This window comes from Genypterus blacodes, unplaced genomic scaffold (assembly GCF_046128005.1).
Source record: "Genypterus blacodes isolate CSIRO-AG114 ecotype Tasmania unplaced genomic scaffold, CSIRO-AGI_Gbla_v1 ptg000022l_1, whole genome shotgun sequence".
Lineage (NCBI taxonomy): Eukaryota > Metazoa > Chordata > Actinopteri > Ophidiiformes > Ophidiidae > Genypterus > Genypterus blacodes.
The window spans coordinates 4,269,306-4,292,500 of record NW_027466835.1 but is presented as its reverse complement, the minus strand read 5'-3'; the positions used below and the strand labels follow the sequence as shown (position 1 = coordinate 4,292,500).

The 23,195-nt window shown below is 44.2% G+C and overlaps 1 protein-coding gene across 1 annotated transcript in view; it reads left to right on the top strand.

Moving 5' to 3' along the window:
• Positions 1-22,911, top strand: part of LOC142992298 (xylosyltransferase 1-like) — a 26,991-nt gene extending 4,080 nt beyond the window's left edge. Inside the window, exons 2-11 of the mRNA XM_076142664.1 lie at positions 4,688-5,225; positions 7,888-8,060; positions 8,952-9,154; positions 11,906-11,986; positions 12,480-12,696; positions 13,263-13,439; positions 16,247-16,515; positions 17,815-18,010; positions 18,651-18,987; positions 19,737-22,911. Coding sequence (XP_075998779.1) covers positions 4,688-5,225; positions 7,888-8,060; positions 8,952-9,154; positions 11,906-11,986; positions 12,480-12,696; positions 13,263-13,439; positions 16,247-16,515; positions 17,815-18,010; positions 18,651-18,987; positions 19,737-20,059 — 2,514 coding nt within the window. The 3' untranslated portion in view covers positions 20,060-22,911. The remainder of the gene's footprint in view (positions 1-4,687; positions 5,226-7,887; positions 8,061-8,951; positions 9,155-11,905; positions 11,987-12,479; positions 12,697-13,262; positions 13,440-16,246; positions 16,516-17,814; positions 18,011-18,650; positions 18,988-19,736) is intronic.
• Positions 22,912-23,195: the final 284 nt, after the last annotated feature.

Sequence of the window (23,195 nt, the reverse complement as noted above, 5' to 3'; positions counted from 1 at the left end):
CACACACACACACACGGCTCAGCTCTCGCACTCCCCCAGACCAGACACCATCAGGTTGTGTTCCCTGTCAGCCTGATGGTGGCGCTGTAATCACCACTTTTAGTCATAGAATCAAGATTCCTCCTTCCTTCCTTCTCCATCCGTTTGTGTTGAACTACAAACACACCATCGAGTCGTACACACACATTCTTTGCATTTTGATTTTCCTCACCGCTTTGCTGTGATTGGCTGCCAAAGGTGAGTGGCCGTGGCTCATTCGTCAAAGAGCGCTGCGTCAGGAATGAATCAGTCTGCTGGAACCAAACTGTTACTAACCGATGGTGTCGCTATGACAACAACAATCAAACACTTTGGAACCAGACCATGAGATCAGAGGTCACCAGGTCTCACGGGGACGTCCTGTCTCCTGTCGTTGTCCTTTTCGCTGACTTCCTGTCCACCTGCCTCTAAGTTCTCCTTTGCCTCTCTGCCTCTGGCGTCGTCAGAGGCCACTTAAATCAGATTTCTCTCTCTTTATCTTTCGCCTCTTTGCCCATTTAAGGAGATAATGATCACCGTCGTGTGCGATGGTGTGTTTGATGGCGTCGAGACATAAAATGTCCCCGTGGCAGCTTAGAGCAAACTAACGTGCCACTTCACAGATTCATATTAATTAGATTTCTGTGGCACTCATGAGCGTAATAATTCCTGTTTATGTGAGTTTGGTGTAGAAATGACAGCCACGTCTCTTTTTCCTGGCAGGACGGGATGAAACCGTAATGCTCCCCATGAGGAAATGAGCCTGTTTGAGCAGATTAATGACGGCAAGAATAAGCATAAGTGACGAACGCAACGGCAGACGTTAGGAGACGAGCCTGAAATAAAGTATCTTAATGATAGAAGCTGTAGGAAAACACATTTAGACTATCAAGGTTGGAGGATAAATATGCAGGTCGTAAGGGGTAAAAAGGATCTTGTGTGTGTGTGTGTGAGCGCGTTGAGGTCACTATAAATGCTGCAAACACGAGGCTCCTTTATGTGAGGAACGCTCTGGACACACAGGGTTTTCACCTGGAAACACAGATGAATTCCAAAGTTATATATTCCCACTGGTATCCTGAGTACACACACACACACACACGCGTGCACACCCACATGCACACACACACACACACACACAGTAGAGTATTTAATAAATGCATCACCAGCACATCCCGGTGAAAGAGCTCTTTATTGCTTCATTTGAAAGTGTTTTCTCTCTCTCTCTCTCTCTCTCTCTCTCTCTCTCTCTCTCTCTCTAAAATTCTGATTTATGGACTAATTCCAAAAATAATCACCATGCGAGCAAAGGTTTAATGCTTCCAGACAGCAAACACACACCAACTTACGTAACCTTTATCCTCTTTATCCGAGGTGAACCGACTCCTTAGATATACCCGGTTGTTTGTTCACCGTAGCCGGGCTGTAGCTGTGCAGGAGGGAGACCCACAAAGAGGGATTGTTGCCGCTGAACCGGGATTTGAAAGTTGCTGGCGAGTAAAGACTGAATTGATCTGTTTTAATCCCCCCGTCGGCCAGCCGCCCGTTCGCCCGCCGTCACGACCGGATCCCTCAGCGACGACCGAGTGGACAAACCCCGGCAAACCCGGCAGTTAAGCCCACAGGAAAGAGTACAAGTGAATCACTGTCATTACCCACAATCCCCAGTGTCATTTACGTTCTTTGGCTCCAGCTTCCCCCTCATCTCCCCAAACGCCGCGAGCTGGCCATTCCCAGACGCCGTGTTCAGGTCCCTCGCCTCAGATGTGGCTTTGGGCTGACCACAAAATGAACAACAAACCTGTAACGTTCCCAAGAATCACACGGCTGCATCCGCTTGGATCCGAGCTCTCAGACTCGGATACCGTTTCATTCCGTTATCCTATCACGCTGTAGATCACGTTCTAATTTATAACCTCTTAGGAGTCACAATTGGAGAAGGACTCGGCCTTGGTGGAGGTATGTGCCATGAGATTCCAACAACGACACACATGCGACCACCTGCAGCCGTTGTTTACCCATAATGCCTTTCAGCCGTTTAGTGAACCCTTGCCAGATGCACGAATCCAGCTTCAGTCAGATCGGCAGATGCAACAGGTCTCCACCCCTCCCCTTCCTCCCCTCTCTCTCTCTCTCCTCCTTTAATGACTCTCTGCCGGGGCGCCCGAGGGAGACGCCCCTCTTGTCTCTCTGCTGACGTCTTTATCCGCGCGCAGCAGGAGGCGTGTTGGCGGCGCGAAGGACTTCAATGGGACCCTGCTGGGGCCCAGAGCGAAGAAAACCCACAAATATAGAGAGAAAGAGTCCAAGAACGACCCCAGCGTGTGTGTGTGTGTGTGAGTGAGAGTGAAAAGAATGATGTCTTTGTAGGTAAGCGGTGGTATTTTAGCCGCGGCCGGTCTCCATGGAATGACAGGGATTCTGGGAAAAACGCACCACCTCGTAGGGAGATCTGTGAAAGGCCAGTCTCTATACGCAGGTTACAGCCGATCGCTCAAACATACGGAGCTTTAAAGTCATTCCATCCAACTTTCACTCTTCATGCTAGTAAAAGATATCAAACCCCAATATTTGACAAAAACAAAAATAATAACCCCATGATAACATGAGGCATCGCTCAGTGACTACGTTTATGTGCTTAGTGATATCACACACAGACTGGGAGGTTGTTTTGGTGTTAATTGTTATTCGTGAAGAATTATGCCTAGCAACCACCTAACACAACCATGAAGTCACTAAGTGAGTAAGTAATTAGCTAATTAGCAACCTCAGGCCGAGCGCTCAGACCCAACGCTCCTACCTGTGAGGGGGTAAAGAGACGAGGATGCTTCTACACTCCCGTATCGTCTTGGCAAGCCATGACCTGACAGTGATGGTTGCTATGACAATGTCTTGCGATTCCCTGTCTTATGCGATTGCACTGGTTTTGCGAGACCACAAGCTCGGGCGATGCAGTTTTATAAACACCTAGTGGTTTCCTGGTTGGTGTGTGTGTGTGCTTGTCGGTGTGTCTTAGTCTCACATATTCATATTTCATCATACAGCTTTCTCTGCATGTTGAAGGTTTTATTCTTGGTTTCCAGGGAATCTTAACTCTCACAATAATGGCACGGAGAGACAAAAATATCCCCTGTGCTTCCACTTATGCACACACACACACACACACACACACGGCAAGAATTCCTCTAAGCTGATATTACAGATGAGATAATGAAAGGTTGTCTGAGGCACAGGTGGCAAGAGCTGATATTACTGCCTTCCTACAAGCTCTGTCATGGTGTGTGTGTGTGTGTGTGTGTGTGTGTGTGTGTGTGTGTGTGTGGCTAATACACACAAAAGCAGTCTCTATCCCTACAAAAGACAGATGTAGGACTGTGTGTGTGTGTGTGTGTGTGTGTGTGTGTGTGTGTGTGTGTGTGTGTGTGAGAATACCGTCAGTCAGAATACCGATCAAGGTCATGGCTCTGGTACTGAAACACACTCGTGGACGCACACTCACAGCTCGTAAAACCCATCAGCATTCCCAGTGGATTCAGCACACACAAACACACACACACCTCCACCTGACTCTTGGAAGGTCAAGGTGAAGGTACTCAGTGGTCTGTGTCTCTGGGTCAAAGGTCGACGAGCACAGGTTGGCTTCATAATGAAGGACCAAAGCACGGTGTCTGAGTTGAGTGCGATCAATAGTCATAACCCAATCCTCCTTTCATCATCTCAACAACAGACAAACTCAAACTGGATCAATCCCAGCATGTGGAATTGATTTGTGTCTGTAACATTCGCCGGGTTCAATTGAACACATTCTTTATTGAGATAGAAGTGTGTGAACCATGACATCACCAGAGATGAGTTTCTTCTCTTTATAATTACAGTGAGACGCCAATAATAATGTTGACTTACCGCCCGGCTCTAATAGAGACAGAATTGAGCTCAGCATTCCATGGCCAGAGCATGAGCTGTGAGCAGAGAGGAGCTTACACCCAGTTGGTGGGACGATCCTGATGTTCCTGGATCTAATCGCCATGTTGTGACATGAATCGCCTCATGCTAAAGGATTTTCCATAGACCAGTGTACTGTTGATCAATACAGTGAATGTGTAATCCATCAAACTGCATTACATTATCACATCAGTGGGGTGAACCACTGAACCACAGGGACTGGATCATATCTGATATCTAATCAGACCCACACATCCGTATATTGACCTAATCTGTGTGTGTGTGTGTGTGTGTGTGTGTGTGTGTGTGTGTGTGTGTGTGTGTGTGTGTGTGTGTGTGTGTGTGTGTGTGTGTGTGTGCGTGTGCGTGTGCGTGCGTGCGTGCGTGCGAGTGATGATTGATGATGAATAGCTGGCTGTAGTCTCTCCCAAAGCTATATGTTGTACTGTCTCTCCAGCTATTGAAGCGACATAATCCATTCCTGGCATTAATAATGCATAATACATGAATAAAACCCAGAAGGCATGAACATGGATAGAAAGATACTGGATTCTTACAATAGAAATGCACATTGTGTAATTAAGAGCATTTAATTAAGGAATCAAATGACCTTGGCGTTTATATTTAAACCCATCAAAAAAATGTGATCACTGCACCTGCTACCTGAGTTCAATAAGGGAGCAGAGGAGTAGAACCATTTTTGCTGACTTTGTCTTCTGTCTTGTAGGACGTCTACCGTTCCCGTGGTCCAAAAGAGAAATTTCGCCTGGATAGCAACAATAATGAGAATTCGGTACCCAAAGACTTTGACACGATCGATAGCAACAGTAACCTGGGAGCACGATCCCAACACCGACTGCCAGTGGGAAATGCCAAACGCAAGCTGGACAAAGCCCAGGCGCAGAGCATGCTGGAAAAATCTGCCAACGAGGTCCTCAAGTTCCCCCCCATCCAACCCAGAGGAACCAGCCACAACCAAACCCACGCGCGTAAACCCCATCCACAGGTGCCAACCAACCCTGCACCGGCGCAGGGGTCCAATCAGAATGCTCCGTCCCGCCAGGTGAAGAAATCAGCGAGTCTGCAGCCAGGTGTGGAGCAGAGGAAGGAGCAGCCGCAGTGTGAGATCAGCGGCAAGGAAGCCATTTCTGCACTATCCAGAGCCAAGACCAGGGAGTGTCGGCAGCAGATAGTGGAGGTTTACTGCAAACACAAGGAGAGGGCGCTGATGCCCGAGAAAGTGCCTCGATACTGTCCCATAGAAGGTAAGACCATAGATATCATTTCAGTCTTGTATGAGTTGGAAGACATTGCATGTTTGTGGCTTGTATGCTTTGGATGTTATACCATCATACTTTCACATCCATCAATCAATCAAACCACCTGAATCAGCTTAGTCTCTGCTACATGTTAGTGGATGTTTCAGGCTTCTATATTAATTTCTGGCTCATATCCTGATATCTAATTGATAATGATGCCTGATTTCTCTTATTGACATTGGTCGGTTACTTCTGAAGAGACAGAACAATGTCCTGATTCCCAATGTGTTCGGTGTAATCTTACATTTGACTCAGCAATTTTTTACAAAAAGTGACAGTTGAGCATGACAGCAGCAAGATGGGAGTAAACCCGGTTTGGTACAGAGTAAACATACAAGGTAATTATTACACAGCCACCATGTTTAAATGCATTAACCTAAGATAGGGCTATAATAATATAATAATATAATATATAATTTAGGGCTGTATCTTCTCATGTTAACCTAGCTGGTGATTGAACCAAGCAACAAATGAAAGGGTGACAGAAAGAGAGGGAATGAGAAGAGGAGGCTTTGAAGTGGCCAAAGAGGTTCTCGGCTTCCAAATTTAAGAAGCGTTTTTAACTCGGCACGCGCCAGAGCCGTGCAGGAGCCGTGCAGGAGTTTGGTTCTCGTTCTATTTTCGGGGAACATTCCGTGACTTTCAGCATGAATGGACACACTGGGAGTCCACGGCACAACGATGATACTCATGTGTACGGAGTAATTGTACCCTAATTAAACAAGGAGTGTGTAGTATTATTTTTGGAATAGCTGAATAACGATTTTCTTATAGTTTTTCTTGAGGAACCACTCCGGGCTGTTTCATTGATATGATTATAGGCTGCTTTGATGATGCACTAGTCATTATATCTGCAGACTGAAGCTGGAGGATCTGTGAGGGATAATTTGGTTTGTGACGTCTCTTAACACTGTGAAGATCTGAGGTTCTTATTCTGACTCATCACTCATCCCTCAAAGTCCTACCATAAGTGCAGGATCGACCTTTTAAAAGTAATTTAGTAGTAGCTGTCATTTTAGATCAAATCTAAATTTATGTGTCGGATGTCACAAAGGGAAAAGGAACATTTATTAAAAGCCCGAAAAGCTCAATATAGATTTGCCTTAAATATCTTGTAATTTATACCAGCAAACATAACTCTAACCTCAACATTCTGCGTTTAATGACTTCAAATCCCTCTTTGAATAAAACTTAAATGAGCCATAAATGAGCCATAAAACCATTTCCCTTAACCTTCTGCACATTTAGTCGGCCATATTTGTAACAATCCAGAAAATGCAAAGGATAAAATCTTTGGCATACGGCAGGACGTTGCCCTTTGTGTAAATGTCTGTTCTGTCACGGTTGAGGATTTGAGCTGAGCGTGTGGCGAGCTCCCTCCTCTATCACAGCCTGTACAATGTCCACCTTATTAAAACTGTGAATCATCCAGCCAGTAGCAGACCAAGGAGCTTAGGGAACATCAATGGCCTCGGTTAAGAATCAGATTCTGTTCCTTTACCCCTTAACTTATCTCCTTACATATGCGTTCCGCCTTAATCTTAACATGAAAAGTCTAAGGGGTTTTTAAAGGAAAAAAAGGAAAACCTGTAGAAAGAAGCCCGATGCTTGGGTGTTTCTGTGTTGCACGCACAGTTTCGCTCCTCTAGCCTCGACTGAAACGACTGATTACAGTGATTTGTCCTGGAGCTCCAATCCCAGCATGCCCCGCAGCTCGGAATGGTCACTAATTAGGCCAGGCTACCCACAGCTCCTCCCCCATTTCCCAGCAGGCCTCAGCCCGCGGCATCTTCAGAGTGTACGGCGCGATGAAGACGCATTCGGCTGTCACAGGGTTATATATACAACAAGCAGATTTAGCTCAGCCAACCACAGACGGCAGCCAAGAACTGGAAAATGGACCTTTTCAAGAAAAAGGGAACTGAAGACGGAAAGAATCGGAGGGAAGGACGGCGGAAAAGTGACATTGTCAAAGTGTCGAGCAATCATTTCTAGAGGGTTCGACCAGGTCCGACTGGTAATGTGGTCACGAGAGTCAGAAGAGTTCTCGGCCAGGACTCGTTCAGGAAAGTAGCCTAACTGACATCACCTAGGCAAGTTCAGCTGTGCAGAGGGCGCTGTTGATTTTTATCTTGTACAAAACTGCCATGTCTGTAATTTAGAACAAGATGTAAACCTTAAATCACATCAAGCTGCCTGTCGGACCTCGGCTGCTCCTGGTCCCAATCAAAGCTTCTGAACATGTGACAGTATGTACTTAGTGAAGGATTACATTAGATTTTTGTGTTATAAGAGACCAAACATTGCAGCGGTTCTTGGTGAGCCGCAAACTCCAGCAAGCGACTGTGTCCTGTGATGTTTGTTTTAGATTCATGACCGTGTAATGATTTAGGTGATAGACTCTAAAATCGGGCGGTAAACTGCTTCCGACATGACGGTTGTAACTCTCGACCTCTCCAGGCACTAACATTTCCCTCTCAAGCTCTCTCCTTCTTCTTCTCTCCTCCACTCTGTCACTGCTCCGAAGACAAGTGAAAGCGTGTGCTGTTATCCCCCAGTTTCGGATGAACCACGCAGCAGCTTTAACTAGTTTGTCTTTCTGCTTCAGGCAAGGCCAACGTGAATGTCCAGTGGGATGAGGTCCCCTCAAATGCTGCCCCGCCTATGCCTGTGCGGATTGCCTTCGTCCTGGTCGTTCATGGTCGGGCCTCGCGTCAGTTCCAGCGTCTCTTCAAAGCCATCTACCACACTTCACACTACTACTACATCCATGTAGACAAGGTGAGACCAAGAGAGGAACATGGACGTTTACCACAAGTGTCACTCTGTAGCCCAGTTGTCCATCCTAATACAAAGAGAGGTTTTTGGGACATTTTCTCTACAAATACATTAACTGGATTCACTGAAAGACGCTGGGTTTAGATTGCCAGTTTTGCTTAAAGTACATGAATTGTCAGTGTTTCCATTAAGTGAGATTATGTGAATCAGGCCCTGTCTGCTGTTTCCACACTGCACACACCTGTACAGTAGTAGATGCCATTGAACACAAAGAAGAGGAGTTTCAAACCTCGTCTTGCTCGCTTGCCGTTTCATCACTAACACAGCAAACATGGAGCGGACTTTCAGTCATCTGTAGCTCTCTGGGTGTTAATAATCATGCATACCCGATTTGATTTGATTGGGTTGTCCCTTAGAATAAACGGCTGAATTATTCTGAAGAGGAGCAATAAATAACATTGTTTTCTGCAATTCTATGTTTCATTACCATGCAGAGAATCACATGAAAATGGGCAGCACAGTGACTTTGTGGTTCATGGAGACATGGACAAGCCAAAATGTTTCCGCAGAGGACAAATTACAGATCCCATTAGTATTGTACACAACTGGACTGGATGTGGGACTCAGTGGTTAATGAGGACAACAACTGAGGTTAATTACCGTGAGGAGCAGCAGTGTGCTGCTAATAAGTGAGGCTGCTTAATAAATGAGGGCGAGGTTTGAAGTCATGCACAAGGGCAACACAAGGATCCCTTTCTGTAGGGATTCAACCAGACAAACGGAGGAAACGGAAGAAAAGGAAATTAAGGGCTGAAAGTGGCTGAAAGGGATCAGAAGTACTGTAAATCCCTTCAATCACTAAGTTGAATATGCTGTATCCTCTGTCTTCCTCAGAGGTCCAACTACCTCCACAGAGAGGTGATGCTGTTGGCCAATCAGTATCCAAATGTCAGGGTGACTCCCTGGCGGATGTCCACCATCTGGGGCGGCGCCAGTCTGTTGACCATGTACCTACGCAGCATGGAGGACCTTCTCAAAATGAGAGACTGGTCATGGGACTTCTTTATCAACCTTAGCGCTGCAGACTACCCCATCAGGTGAGTGGCTGCCATGTTGGGTTTGTTGTGTGGGGGGACTGTCTGCCCTCTCACCTCAAGGGGCTGAAAAATTAGGAACCTGTCTAACATCTCTTGATCTAAACGATTTAGTTAAGAAAACTCTGCCATTGTTCCTGTTTTGTCAGATCTGTGTAGCAGAGTATACAAGATTGACTGATTATGTCAGGTTGCTGTCAAACAAACAGCACATTGATTTGTTAAAGCTTTGTAGCAGCTAATGGCCGCTGACTAAAGGCCACGCTGCCCCTTGGGCCTTGTTTAGTTTGTTTAAGGTCTTATGGATCAGGTTTCGTGGTCAATAGACCACAAGCACATTGACTCCTAATGGTTTAGGAGTCTATGGCTTTGAAGCAAAGCTTGTTAATGGCTATTCTGCCGCTCGGGGATTTGAGGCAAACGGGATTGTTAGGGACGGAGCCTTGCTGCGATCAGTGGAGATATTGGCTGATGATTCACCAGCAGTGGCTACAGCAGCAAGGAAAGGAGGTTACATAAAGGGGATTGTGGAGGATTTGGTCAGCCTTGTGTTTGGCTTAGAATGGCTTAGAGCTCACTCTTATCTGTTTTAACTGGTGCTAAAACCTCCTGCTTCTTAAGCAAAATGAGATCCAACTGTGACCTTCAAAAGCACTTTGGATTTTATGGAATTTCTGTTCCCACCTGGATCGGAATGTTGTGGTTTTGTGGTTAGCTTAGCATTTTACTCACAACAACAGACATGGGTGATGCCTCTGGAAACGGCTTTATAGTGGAGAGTGAATAGCTTCACATGATCAGTACTAAACCGTTTAAAGCTCTAACTAATATGTAGATTGTTGATTTGTCTTTATGTAGTGGAGGCATCCCTGGTGGAGGAGTATGTTGAAACTCAAGCTCACTTTTAGCAGTTTGGTTCAACATGTGGAAGCTCCTTCAGACTGTTCACTTCATTCCTTGTAAACATGAACATTTTAGCCCGAACTATGACCGTAACTCTTAATTTATTGCTCTTCCATTACTTGTGATGACTCAACAAGTCATCATCGTCCTGAAATGTCCTAATGATGAACTAATATGAACTTACTCACTCATCAAACTGTTTCACCCTGCAGTAAATGAGGTCTTCTCGAATGGAGGACAGATCAGAATAAACAGAAATAAAATGGGGATAAAATTATTCTGGATTGCTGATTGTATCACACAAAAAACTCAAAGTTATGAGCCGATCCTGAAGTGTTTTCTTATTCTCCTTAACCTTGAACGTCTTCAAAGAAATGCAAATTATCAAAATTTCAGCACTGTAGAGGTTTCTCCTCATCTCTTAGTCTATATTCTCCTGAGGGCCTCAGATAAGAGTAGAAATACAACACATAAACACACACACGCAGCCGACACACTACTCTGTTCTGCTCTGCTCTCCCATTAAATTGACAGTTTCGACGCCCTTCGAGCTAAAATCTATTCCAGAGCCGACGCACAAGGACACACCATCGATAGCTGTGATGTCATAGGAGCACATGGAGAATGAGTCAATGGGAGAGTGTGTGTGTGTGTGTGTGTGTGTGTGTGTGTGTGTGTGTGTGTGTGTGTGTGTGGCTGTTACAGGATGGTCACACCAAATTAAAATATCAGAATGTGAATCGGTGCATTGGCTTGTGACCAAATGTTCCTTGTGAATATCAAATCAATAACTGCCTGAAAGTGCAAAACCATTTAAATATTGATTTTTGTATCCAACAGTTTTGTTTTTCCATAGTTTCATCTTCATGTCTGAAAGTAAATACAAAGAAACACATTGCGTGACTTATTTAGAGGCCCAAAGTAGCATTTTAAGGGTTCAACTATAACCATTTTCCCCCCGTGTTTACTTTTCTTTGTCCCATTGAAGATGAGCAGTGATTGGTTAGCACACACATTCATGCTGTTTCCAACACGTCAGTGGTTTTGCCCCGGAGGCAGAGCGAGTGGATTCCCCTCAGCTTGTGTGTCTGCTGTGTGAAATACAGGATGATCTACGATGTCATCAGATAAAAATGTGTGATGGTTCCAGATGAAACGGGTGCAGAAGCTCAGCAGCCTCTCTGATTGAAATTAACAACACTTACTGATGAACACAAACATGCCCACAAACGCACACATGCTCATTTGTGGTTTGTCTTAACGACTGTAATCAAACGTAATCAAAGAGATCAGTCTGTCTGCTGGCTTCTCCCTGTCTATTCATTAGGACAACACCAGGCTCGTCCTGTGGCAAACACAGCCTGTTTGTGTTGCCCACACTTTACAGATTAGCTGTTTTTCTTTCACTTGGAAGACAAGCTTAAATAAAAAAAAAGGCCCAGCTGCCCCAAATGCATTTGCACAAGTTACTCGTGTTGCCCTAAAAGGGAGAGAAGTTTGCATTGTTTATCGAAAGAGACAGATCCTGCAAACAACTGCATCCTGCTTAGACGCATGTCCATTAGAGGAAAAACTCCTCACAGACACTCAAACACTGTTCACAAATGCAGGCGGCTTGTTTTTCTTCAGGCCAAACACGGATGACTTTCAGATCTGCAGGATTGGAGGAAAATGTTTGTTAATGGAGTTAAAAACCCACCAACATTTCCAGATTGCATCATCTCAGATGGATTTGTTGTCGTTATAAATAGACTGCTGAGGTTTCTCTTGTCACAGCTGAAACATGTTCTTGAAATCCCAAATTAATAATCAAGTCTGTGGTTCATTAACATTGTTGTCTTGTCTCCTCAGGACCAACGAACAGCTCGTGGCTTTTCTCTCCAAGTACCGCGAGATGAACTTCATCAAATCTCACGGCAGAGACAACGCTCGGTGAGATTACTCTTTCTTTGTCATACTTTGCATTCACATGCACCTTAAAACTTCAGTTCTTCTTGGCATACATTTACATACGCATAACCGGCCTATATTATGCCATTATGTACAATTTATTCCAGCATGTAAATGTTTTCCTTACCTGGCAAACTCTCCTCCTTTATTCACCTCCAACATTTTCCCTATTGTGCATGTAAACATAATGGTTTCTCTTCCTTCGGGTGGTTTAATTTCTCTTTCCCTGATGATGATGATGATGATGATGATGATTATGATGATGATTATGATGATGATGATGACTTCATTATTCGCACTCCAGGGGTAATTTTCAAGTGAATAACAGTAGTAACAAATGTTATACGAGCTTATTCAGTTTCAGTGGCAGTTAGGTCGTTAAGTGAGTTATCAGTTTGTGTAAGTATGAAGTTGTAAAAGGAGTGTAGTGATTATTACAGCAGCCTCATCATTGGCCTGTTGTTCTGCCTCTCAGCTTCATCCGTAAACAGGGACTGGACCGACTCTTTTACGAGTGCGACACCCACATGTGGCGCCTGGGAGACCGCAAGATCCCAGAAGGCCTAGCGGTGGACGGAGGCTCCGATTGGTTCCTGCTCAACCGGCTCTTTGTGGACTACGTGGTCAACTCCAGAGACGAGCTGGTCGCTAGCATGAAGCGCTTCTACGCCTACACACTTCTGCCAGCGGAGGTAACACACACACACTCACACAAACTCACACCCACACTAACCCTCTCCATTCAAACTGTAATTTTGTCATTTTTTACTTTAGTATGAAAATAAACAAATCGCAAGATGATAGCAAATGTTTAGAAAACTGAAATTTCAAAACCAAAGAGGGACCCCTGGTTCATTATACACCACAATACAAAACTGCTGGCCAAAACGAACAACACAATGGTCATTAAAATCAAAAAGGGTTCATCTTCATCTTGTCCGTTATTCTAACAGACAAGGAGAAAATTCATTGCAATCCTGATCTTGATGTCGCAGATTGCATGATCTTCACTCTGGGGACTATGGAATGTCCATAATGGAAATCCTATGCATTTGAGTGTTTGGCCCGATTGTGACGCCAGGCAAAATGTTAGCATGTCAACAGAATCATTAGGGATCAGCCTCTGGGGACTATGACTATGAATATTCAAACCAATTTTCAAGAGAATTTCTTGACGTGGTTTCTTGATGTTCAGTGTAGATTTAACTGAAATTGACAAACATGTACATACGCTTTCCGCCTCCTCTTCCTCCTGCAGTCATTTTTCCACACGGTTCTGGAGAACAGCGCCCACTGTGAGAGCATGGCGGACAACAACCTGAGGCTCACCAACTGGAACCGTAAACTGGGATGTAAATGCCAGTACAAGCACATAGTGGACTGGTGCGGCTGCTCGCCCAACGATTTCAAACCTTCCGACCTGCCTCGTTTCCAGGTAAAGACCATATGCAAACATCTGCAACGGGGGGCCGAGGTTTGCATCCTCATCAGTGTTAATGAAGAAGCAAAGGAATGCCGGCTCACAATGCACTGCTAATGCTACATTCTGATCTCCAACCTTTCAAACGCTGAGGAAACAGTAGAGCAATCTTTCCAAACTCCTACTTTTTCATGTAGGAGTTTGGAAATTTTGTAGTTCCGAGTTGTCCAGAACACAAGAATACAAAGATGACAGCTGGAATATTGTAGTCGTGGGCCATCAGGCGGTCTTTACTGTCAAACTTTGCTGCTCTCAAGAGGCCACGGTGGCAAGGGACCAGAATAACTCAGCATTTGCAAATTAGCAGGGCTCCTTTAACTTAAAACAGGCCGCTCTTTGCTCCCCGTAACGACAGACCTGAGGACGGTGTTTGTGGTTGGGCTATTGATGGTTTCTATAAAGGGAACTGATCCTGGAAACAGCTGTAAGCAAGTGGCACTAAGTATTTTTAGAGCTTTGTAGCTACGCACTGCTGAGGTTTCTAAGGTTGTCATTATCGTAATGCCGGGTTGCCAGATAGCAAGGCAGCTCATAGGCTTGAACGGGACATTCAGGGACAAACGCGCAGTCTATCCAGCGCAGTTCACGCACATTTCTGTCACACACACACTATTCATCATGTATACAGTCAGTTCAGTATCTTGTCTAAACTCTTTGTACAACAGTGCAGAATGAAGAATGAAAAACCCATCAAAGAGAAAACCGAGTCATTTGAGAGACTTCTAAAGACTTTAAGAGATGGCCTTAGATTAAATATTCTTTTTGAAAGTACTTCAAAAAGAATATTTTTATAGGATTTCCGTGTTATTTGTCTATCCCAACCTGGAGCCAAGAGAGCTCCTCACTTATTTCATTACCTTCACTTACACTCAGCACCAGAGAGCAGAACAGCACTTAACCAAATTATTTTTGGGCGACATAAACACACTTTTGTCTAATTTGCTTCTATTCTTAAGGACAAAGGTAACACTAAACATAGCTGCTTTCTCCCACTTAAGCTTTACACACGAGCACAGATCGTGAGATAGCAGAACCAGAATAACCTCACAGATAAAAATATGCTGCTGAATAATGAGTCTTAGTGGATTTTGAGGGTCAGTCCACCTCAAGCATACATTTACAGCCTGTGCAGTCCTGATGGAAATCATTATGTTGGGGTTTCCTGGGTCACTGGAGCTGCCGTAGCCCACAACAAGTTGGTCGGTTTGGTGCAGCCACACCCTTATGATGACATCATAATCTCACAATACGGACCACAGGAGATGAAAGGAGCATCTGTGAGAGCAACGTATTAATGCACAACACAAAAGCCCCACAGTCTCAATTCGCAGCGCTAAGCCAGAACACTTGACCTCAAATCAAAATGGCAGCATCATAAAACGGGATTAACTTAGAACACAACACCATTAACTTGGGTCACAGCAGCAATGGAACCAGAGGCATGATGGGTACTGTGGAAATAAGAGTCAGTTACTCGGGTCTGCATGTGTAGTGTTCAAATAAACGTTTGGCATAAATATATATTTATCACAATTAAACGTTCATGCTTTTATTACGGCTGTAACCTAATGTTGCGTGTTTATCTTTCCTCTCCAGTTAATGTCGTCAAATCATCATTAACACCCGAATTGTTTTCCTGGAATCTAAAATCCATTAAAGCACTTATCTACAGTATTTAATTAAAAATGTTAAACTTGCCGAATCAGCTAAGATAAAGCGAGTAGACCGATGCAGATGCGTTACTGTCATCCAATGTTGTCGTGTATTGTCGTTTCCTTTTTTTCCTCCGCACACTCATCAGCCCAGACCAGGAGTGTCAATTCCAGCTCGCGCTCTCTTTCATTGTGCAGCTATTTCAGGACAGACGTGGAGAGCCCTTCAGTTCTCCTTTGATATCTGGCCGCATCGTCAGGGTTACCCGTCCACAGACTGTGTGCACGTGTGTGTGTGTGTTTCTGTCTAATGTGTGTGTGTCTGTTGCCGCGTAGTTGTCTCTGGTTGCTATAGGATCATGGGTCTGGATTTTCTGAGTCTGAGATGTGATCTGAAATCATAGCTTTGGCTCTTGTGTGTGTATAAATAGTGATTGTATGTTTGTATGTGGAACATGTGAGACGCCGCTTGCTGCAGCTACTGTTTCTAACATGTATGTGAAAGTGCGTGGAATGTTATTTTTGGCTCAAACTGTGACCGTGGGCACTGAGGCACCAGTAGTCATTTTCCAGACCTCCGTGGTCTTTCATTCCCATTCATTTCAAACTTCATCATAGCTGCCCTGGAGCAAGGCATTAAACTCCCCACTGCCCCAGAGGAATTGCTCTAATACCAAACATTAGAAGATTAAAGCAACTGACTCTGCACTGACCTGTTATCAGTGTTGGTTAGCATGGGCTGTTTCCCTTGGCATCCCTCCTTGCCTGTGCCTGTTGCCATGGACACAGTGGGTGCTGTAAGGCTCTGTTATTTGGCGTTTTCCTGGGAAACTGGTCCTGAAGATATTGGATGTAAGGGCTCTATAGTGCATAAGCGACGTAGGAGATCCTTTTGGAAGTAATTACTGGGCAGATAAGAGTAAATCCAGTCATCTGTTCACAATCCTGTTACAACAGCAAGCCTAGTAGACATTTTATCCTGAATTTTATAGAAGAGAGGAATTCAGCTGCCCATTTCTTTGTTAAAAATCATAATCAAACGGTGAAGAGCATCAATTGCATCAAACGTGGCCCAGCATTGGTCTAACCCTTTTCTTTCTTCCATAACAGCAAGCATCCCGGCCCACTTTCTTTGCCAGGAAGTTTGAAGCTAGCGTCAGTCAGGAGATCATTAGCCAGTTGGACGCCTACCTGTTTGGAGCGCACCCAGCAGGGACCCCGGGACTCCAGGCCTACTGGGAGAACATCTATGAGCAGGAAACAGACGGCCCAGCAAGCCTACGGGACTCTTCGCTCAGCCACTACCACGCCTTCGCTCGTATGGGACTCTCCCGCGCTGCTGGTTCCCTGCAGGGTCACCCCAACGACAACAGCTGCAGGTAGAAACATGGTCCAGGGGTTCTGCAGTGGGTCTCAGGGGTTCTGTTGCAGGGGGTCAGTGGATTGTCGGGTTAGGGAACTGGGTGTGTTCTTGAAAAGGTCCTTTGGGTTTCCGAGAGGCCTCAAGATGTTTGCATAGGTGCTTTAGGACACGACAGAGAAACTTGAAGGGTTACAGAGGACCGTGATTAGGCTTCAAAAGAGGTTCATTGGGTTTTGAGTAGTTGTTGAAAGGCCTACACATACAGTAGTCTTGGAGAGAAAACAAGGTGTTCATTTTGAAAGGGGTCTTGGAGGCTCAATGGATTTTAGGGGTTTGTTAAGGGGTTGCTAAGATAAGTTATTTAGAATTGGAATCATGGCCTTCTTAAACAGGTCTGGAATGGGCTTCATGGAGTAGCTTCAGGTTTAGATAATGGATTTCTAGGGAGCTGTGAAGAGCCTCTATTAGGTCCTGAATGGATTTCAGGAGTTTCTGAAGGGATTCTAAGGGTTCTTCAGAGTCAAGAGGCCCTTGAAGAGGTTTGAGTTACTAATGAAGTGAAGTAATTTTCCAACATGGTTCCATGAGAGGAACTCAGTGGTGGTCTGTGGTATGACATGTATGTGCTCAATCCGTTTCTGGCTTTGACAAATTAAATGCTAACAGGGGGCCATATTTGCACCCTCAGCAGTTACCTTTGTGTGTGTTACTGTGCTCTGTGCTCTTTACAAGTGACCTGCTGTTAAGTCTGTAAATTTGAGCCTTGTGTGAGAAATTGTGCAAGCACGGTTTGTGGGGAAGGAGGAGAAATGTGTCTTTCCACTCGACTCACCGGCATCACTGTTTGCGAGTCCAAATTAAATATGAAGATAACGTTGACTTGTCCCCGTGTACAATCAGGCCTCAGTGCCTGAGCAGACTGGATTTTTCCAGGAGAGTGAGTGAGTGAGTGTGAGTGTGTGTGAGTGTGTGGGGTGGGGTGGGCTGGAGGGGGTGGAGACCCACAGTGGGTACAAGGAGGTACTTGTTGGTGTTCGGGTGTGGATTGGTGGTCAGAATGGGTGGGGGCTGCTGTGTGTGTGTGTGTGTGTGTGTGTGTGTGTGTGTGTGTGTGTGTGTGTGTGTGTGTTTGTGGTTTGAAAAAAGGACTGACCGTTAAACCTGTTACCTCAGACAAGCAGCATGTTGGTTCAGTACCTTTTGTAATGAGGATAAATTAGAGAATAGTTACGTGGTTCTGTTCTCACTTGGTGTTCTCAGATGTTCATCTAAGGTTTTATCAGGCAAAGGTATAATGTGTGTGTGTGTGTCTCAGGTACATGGCCATGGGTCATCCGGTGTCGGTCCACCTCTACTTCCTGTCAGACCAGTTCCAGGGTTACCTGGTTCGCCACGTGGCCACTAACCGAGCCTCCACCCAGCTGGAGACCCTGGAGACCTGGGTGGCACCTAAAGACCACTTCACCCTGGCCAACCCCCCCAACCCCACCAACAGGCTGCAGCATGTTCAGGTCAGACACACACATAAACACACACACACAGGAATGTATGGATATAATATGACCTACAGTATCTATATATAAATGTACACATTTATTTGCAAAAATGCGAAAAATATACATTGTGTAAAAGTTATTATATATATATTCAGCATCTACATTTTATGAACAATTATGCATTTAAAGGCAGATATACAGGTATGGGCATGGATATTTATCAAAAATAGTTTTAAATAAATGGAATAACAATGAATCTCTATCATACATATATGATACCTTAAACATCTGGATCTGTTAAACACACAGATCACATGTAAACACATTTCTTTAGTCATTACCGCCTCCAGTCTGGATCGAATGCTTTGTTTAAGTTGGTGATGGATCGCTCATCGGCCAACTGCATGTTAAAAATCAATAACTAGAATCGGTCACTGATTGGTGCGTCTCTAATTGTGCAGTAAATTGCTTTCAGTAATGATATATCACTAACAAAGAGCACCAGTGGCTCCTTTAGAGAATTTAGAGAATTTTACATTTCCCTAATGAGTCATAAATGTTTGTATTTACTAAATTAATGTTGGTATTTGCTGCTTAAAACTTGATTTATTGGTTTGTTTTAGATAATAAGTGTCTCTCTGTCTCTGTGCTGCAGGTGGGGACAGACTGGGATCCTAAGGAGCGCCTCTTCAGGAACTGGGGGGGTCTGCTGGGTCCTGAGGAGGAGCCCGTGGCCGTGCAGCGCTGGAGCCGCAGCCAGAGCAACCTGACGGCGACCATCGTGTGGATCGACCCCACCAACGTCATCGCAGCCACCTACGACATCCTGGTGGACGCCTCGGCTGAGGTCACCCACTACCGGCCGCCGCTCAGCCCCCCGCTGAGGCCCGGCGCGTGGACCCTGAGGGTGCTGCATCACTGGAACCCACTGGGCCAGACCAACTTCATCGTGGCTCCACTGGAGTTCCACCGACAACTCTCCATACAGCAAGGTGAGGGTCTGCGTTTGTGATATGTTTACGTGCATGTAAACGGAAAAACGGAGCTTACTCTGATAATGGAGGTCATCAAAGATCCAATGAACTATGACTGATTACACCTTTAAAGCTTCTGATTATAAGATTGATGATAAGACTTTGAGCGTCAGTTGTCAACCTTCAGTCAAACTCCAGTGGAAAAACACCTGTTGGAATGTTTGTGGGCTCAGTGTGATTCTAATACTTGAATTACACACACGGAGCAGAGGCTTCCTGTCCCAGCTGTCAGCGCCGTGGAAACGCAGCGTATATTTATATAACTGCGGTATCCATCACTCACACTCTCACACTCGGGGTCACCTCTGTCTGAATTAGCCTCCCCCAAGTTAGTGTTTGATTTCTTTGACCTCCACCAGGCATGTAAACCCTCTGTGTGTGCGTGCGTGCGTGTGGGTGTTTGGACGAGGGATGAGTGTAGGACTCTAAGTTAAGCTAAGTGCATGGATACTCAGTGATGTTTATGACTGTTGTTATAAAGTGAAGGGTAGGAGGTGACACGATGTCACGCCTGCTTCGCGTGTGTGTGTGTTTGTGTCTTTACATGCTATTCATGCTTCTATAACTGGTATCTGCATTCTATTTTCCAACTGAAATCAAAAACTAGTGAGTATAAGTTCATTATAAACTGCCAAAATGTTTCTCATGTGTTTGTGTTGTTCGTCCCCTCGTTTTAATCGTGATCTTCTTCCTCTCTCTGCTCTCAGAGGACGCCATGCGGCTCCACGCCGGCCCGGCCAGGAACTCCTACATGGAGCAGAGCTTCCACGGACTCAACCCGGTGCTGCGGCTGCCGGTGAGCCTCGGCGCGGTGGAGGAGGCCGAGGCCAACGCCGGCCTGACGGGGGCGCCGCTACGTCGTTGGCTGGACGGGCTTCTGGAGGGCCACTGGTCCGCAGCCGACGTCTGCTCCACGGGCCCCAGCGCCTGTCCCGTCATGCAACGCTGCCGGCTCACCGCCTGGAGCGGCGTCAGTCCCGATCCCAAATCTGAACTGGTGGCACCCAGGGAGAATGGACGGATCAGGTAGCAGACAGACGGGAGCGGACGGAGGAGACGGACAAATGAAGGAAAGCGTGAGAATGATGTTGGATATTTATTTATTAAAAAGTACAGGATGTGAAGGACAGTAAAGGGGGGATGATAATAGATGGAAGTTTAGATACGGAGGCGTTGATGGGAGGACCAGAGTCGGACGCTGAAGGGACTTCTTCACTCCTGATTGGTTCTTCTCTCAGCTGCTCTCACTGTTATCTGGGACTCTGTGTGTGTCTGTGTGTGTGTGTGTGTGTGTGTGTGTGTGTGTGTGTGTGTACGTGTGTGTGTGTGTGTGTACGTGTGTTTTTCTGTGCCATGTCTGAATCCTTCAGACCGCCTGAGACTTGAAGTGTGTTTGATGTCCACTATGCTGGAACTCAGAGATTCTCCTCCTTTGTACCTTTTCTCTGTTTTTACTTTTTTTTTTAAATCCCCTCTTCGCCGCAGAATTTTATGTGACTTTGTGAGTGAACAGTTATTTATTTTTGGAGTCTATATAAAATAAATTAGTTTTTTTTTGTTTAGTCAGTGACTAATATTTGATATGCTGATATTTGGTGCAGCAGGTTAGATTTTTATTTCTGCCTTTATTTCTAAAGGCCTTCACAGGTTTGTCACGACTGATACTAAATCAGTTTTTAACCTGGATTAAATCTGAGACTAATCTTAAATTGAGATGTTTGGATGAACCCTTCTCCCATGAAACATGCAGCAGATTCTGCATTCTGAATTTCACCTGAATGATAATGAGTCAGTAAACACAGATGAGATTCCCTCCAAGATGCACTTTTCCTCCCTCCATTTAAACTAGTAATCGTCAAAAAAATTGTCAAATTGTCTTGAAAACACACAACACAATCCAGCACAAATCAATTAGTGATATATAAAAATTATATTTAAGGGTTTGCCTGGATAAAACATGGCAGTTTGCAGCTGCCATGTGATGACAACATGGGACCAAACTGGAGACGAGCAGAGTTTTTGTTGCCATGAGGACAAAAGCTCCAAAATGATTTGTGACGTGCAGGTTATATAAAGTCTGTAACATGTTTTGTCCTAGAAATGACTTGGGGTATAATTTTATATTATTCTTTTCTTATTTATAGTGATGGAGAGATGGATGATGCAGATGTTTGCGTTGTCGTTGATCTCCGACAGGTTTAACACCATTTTCCATCCATGGAGCTGCACAGGACCAAAACGTGCAAAAGCATTGAAGTCAGTAAAGTACTGCCATGATTAAATATCAAACAGCAAAAACAATCGGTACAAAACTCCAACATTAATTCATGAATATCAAGTCACTTTAGAGTCATTCCACAAGCTGCACCGGACACAGAGGAGGGAAATGTAGAGTTTCTCCTGGAGCAGAGTGCAGCAGATACACACTACAACTACTACTGTTACTACTACTACTACTATTACTGCTATTACTACAACTACTACTACAAACAGTGAACTTCTACACAGCTTGCGTAGCAGAAAGATCATACTAACAAGGTGATTTATGAAGACAATATATACATATATACAATATATATCTTCTGTATTAAATAAGAAAAATATCAGATTTACAAGTAAATAGTACAAAATATTCAGAAAAACTTTAAGATATTTACAAGAGAAAGCTTAAAGTGTTATTTTATAGTTATTTAGTTATATTATTTTGGGTCATATGTGTCTCTGTATACATTAGTGATCACTACCACGCCATCCAAATCTTCACTTTTTATATAGTTGGTTTAAGAAAAGCAACTATATCAAAGTGAACAATACAGAATGAAATAGTGGTCACATGGTTTTAATTTTCAACGCGTTACACCTCATATTAAAATGTGATTTCAGTATCCCGACGCTGCACTTGAGGCTGGTTACTTATGGCACAGATCAGACCACCACAGAGACAGATTGGATTTTCACACACAACTGATAACAAAAGTGGCACCTTAGTCAACAATTTAGGAGCAGGATCCTCCATAGTCCAGGTTTTGAGAATGAATATCAAGCTGATGAGGCCTGTGTCAATGCAAAGCTTTGAATAATGCAGCCTGCAGTGGCCAAAAAGGGGAGAATGCAACCGATAACAATGTGTCAGACCTCAGACCTCAGTAAGTGGTAAGCAGTAATAATATTCACCGTGTGAGATTTATTTTAAACGGTTACTATTACTTATTTACTTTAAACCATAAGCAAGAAACTCCAGACTAATACACAAATTAAAGATTAGAGATTTGACAAAAATTATATCTGTCAAATCTCGCTGATTCAATCTCCACAAATCAAGTCATTTCATGTTTGAGTTTGTATTTTTGTACGACAATTGAATCTGTGTAAATAAGTCTTTTGTAAAATACCTGATAGATTATGTACAGTTTTTAAGTTAAGGACAGACAGTAGAAATTGGGTCAGATATCAGTCATGTGACTATTTGGCCATTTGGCAGGTTTGGTCTGGATATTTATAGACTTTCCTGTCTTCTTTATTGTTCTCGTAACTCGAGCCCTTTATTTTCCATCTGCAATGAACTTTTTTTTTGCCTCCCAAATTGTTGTTTCTTTCTTTCTTCATTTATTGTTTTTCCTCTGACATTTTGTTTTATTCATTTTTATTTTCATGTTAGATTCTCTCTCTCTCTCTCTCTCTCTCTCTCTCTCTCTCTCTCTCTCTCTCTCTCTGGGAGTTGTGCTGTGCCTTAGCTGCACTCCTGTTTTTGGAAACCTTTGAAAGCATCAAAAACCATCTCAAATTTCCAAAAGCCAAAAAGAATGAATTGTTGTTGAATGCCTTAAAAATGACTTAAGTGGTTTTGAAGTGCATTTTTAATAATAAATGAATGAATAAATAAAACTGATTATCCTTTTCTTTTTTTGTCATGTATTTCCACATATGCAGAGTGTTTTGGTGACTGGGTGAGTTTGGTTGTAAGCTCTCGCCGCTATCTTGGGGCTAAATAACCTTTATTTGACAAAAATGGAAATGAGGTAATAAAAAAACAACAAAGAAGAAGAAACGCGACTCTTCCTGTGTCTCGTGTCCCAACACATCCTTGTTGGGACACGCGTGCTCCTTATTGGTTAATCAATGTTTTGCCCCGCCCAGACTATTTGCGCAGCCTCAGTTCATTTGCA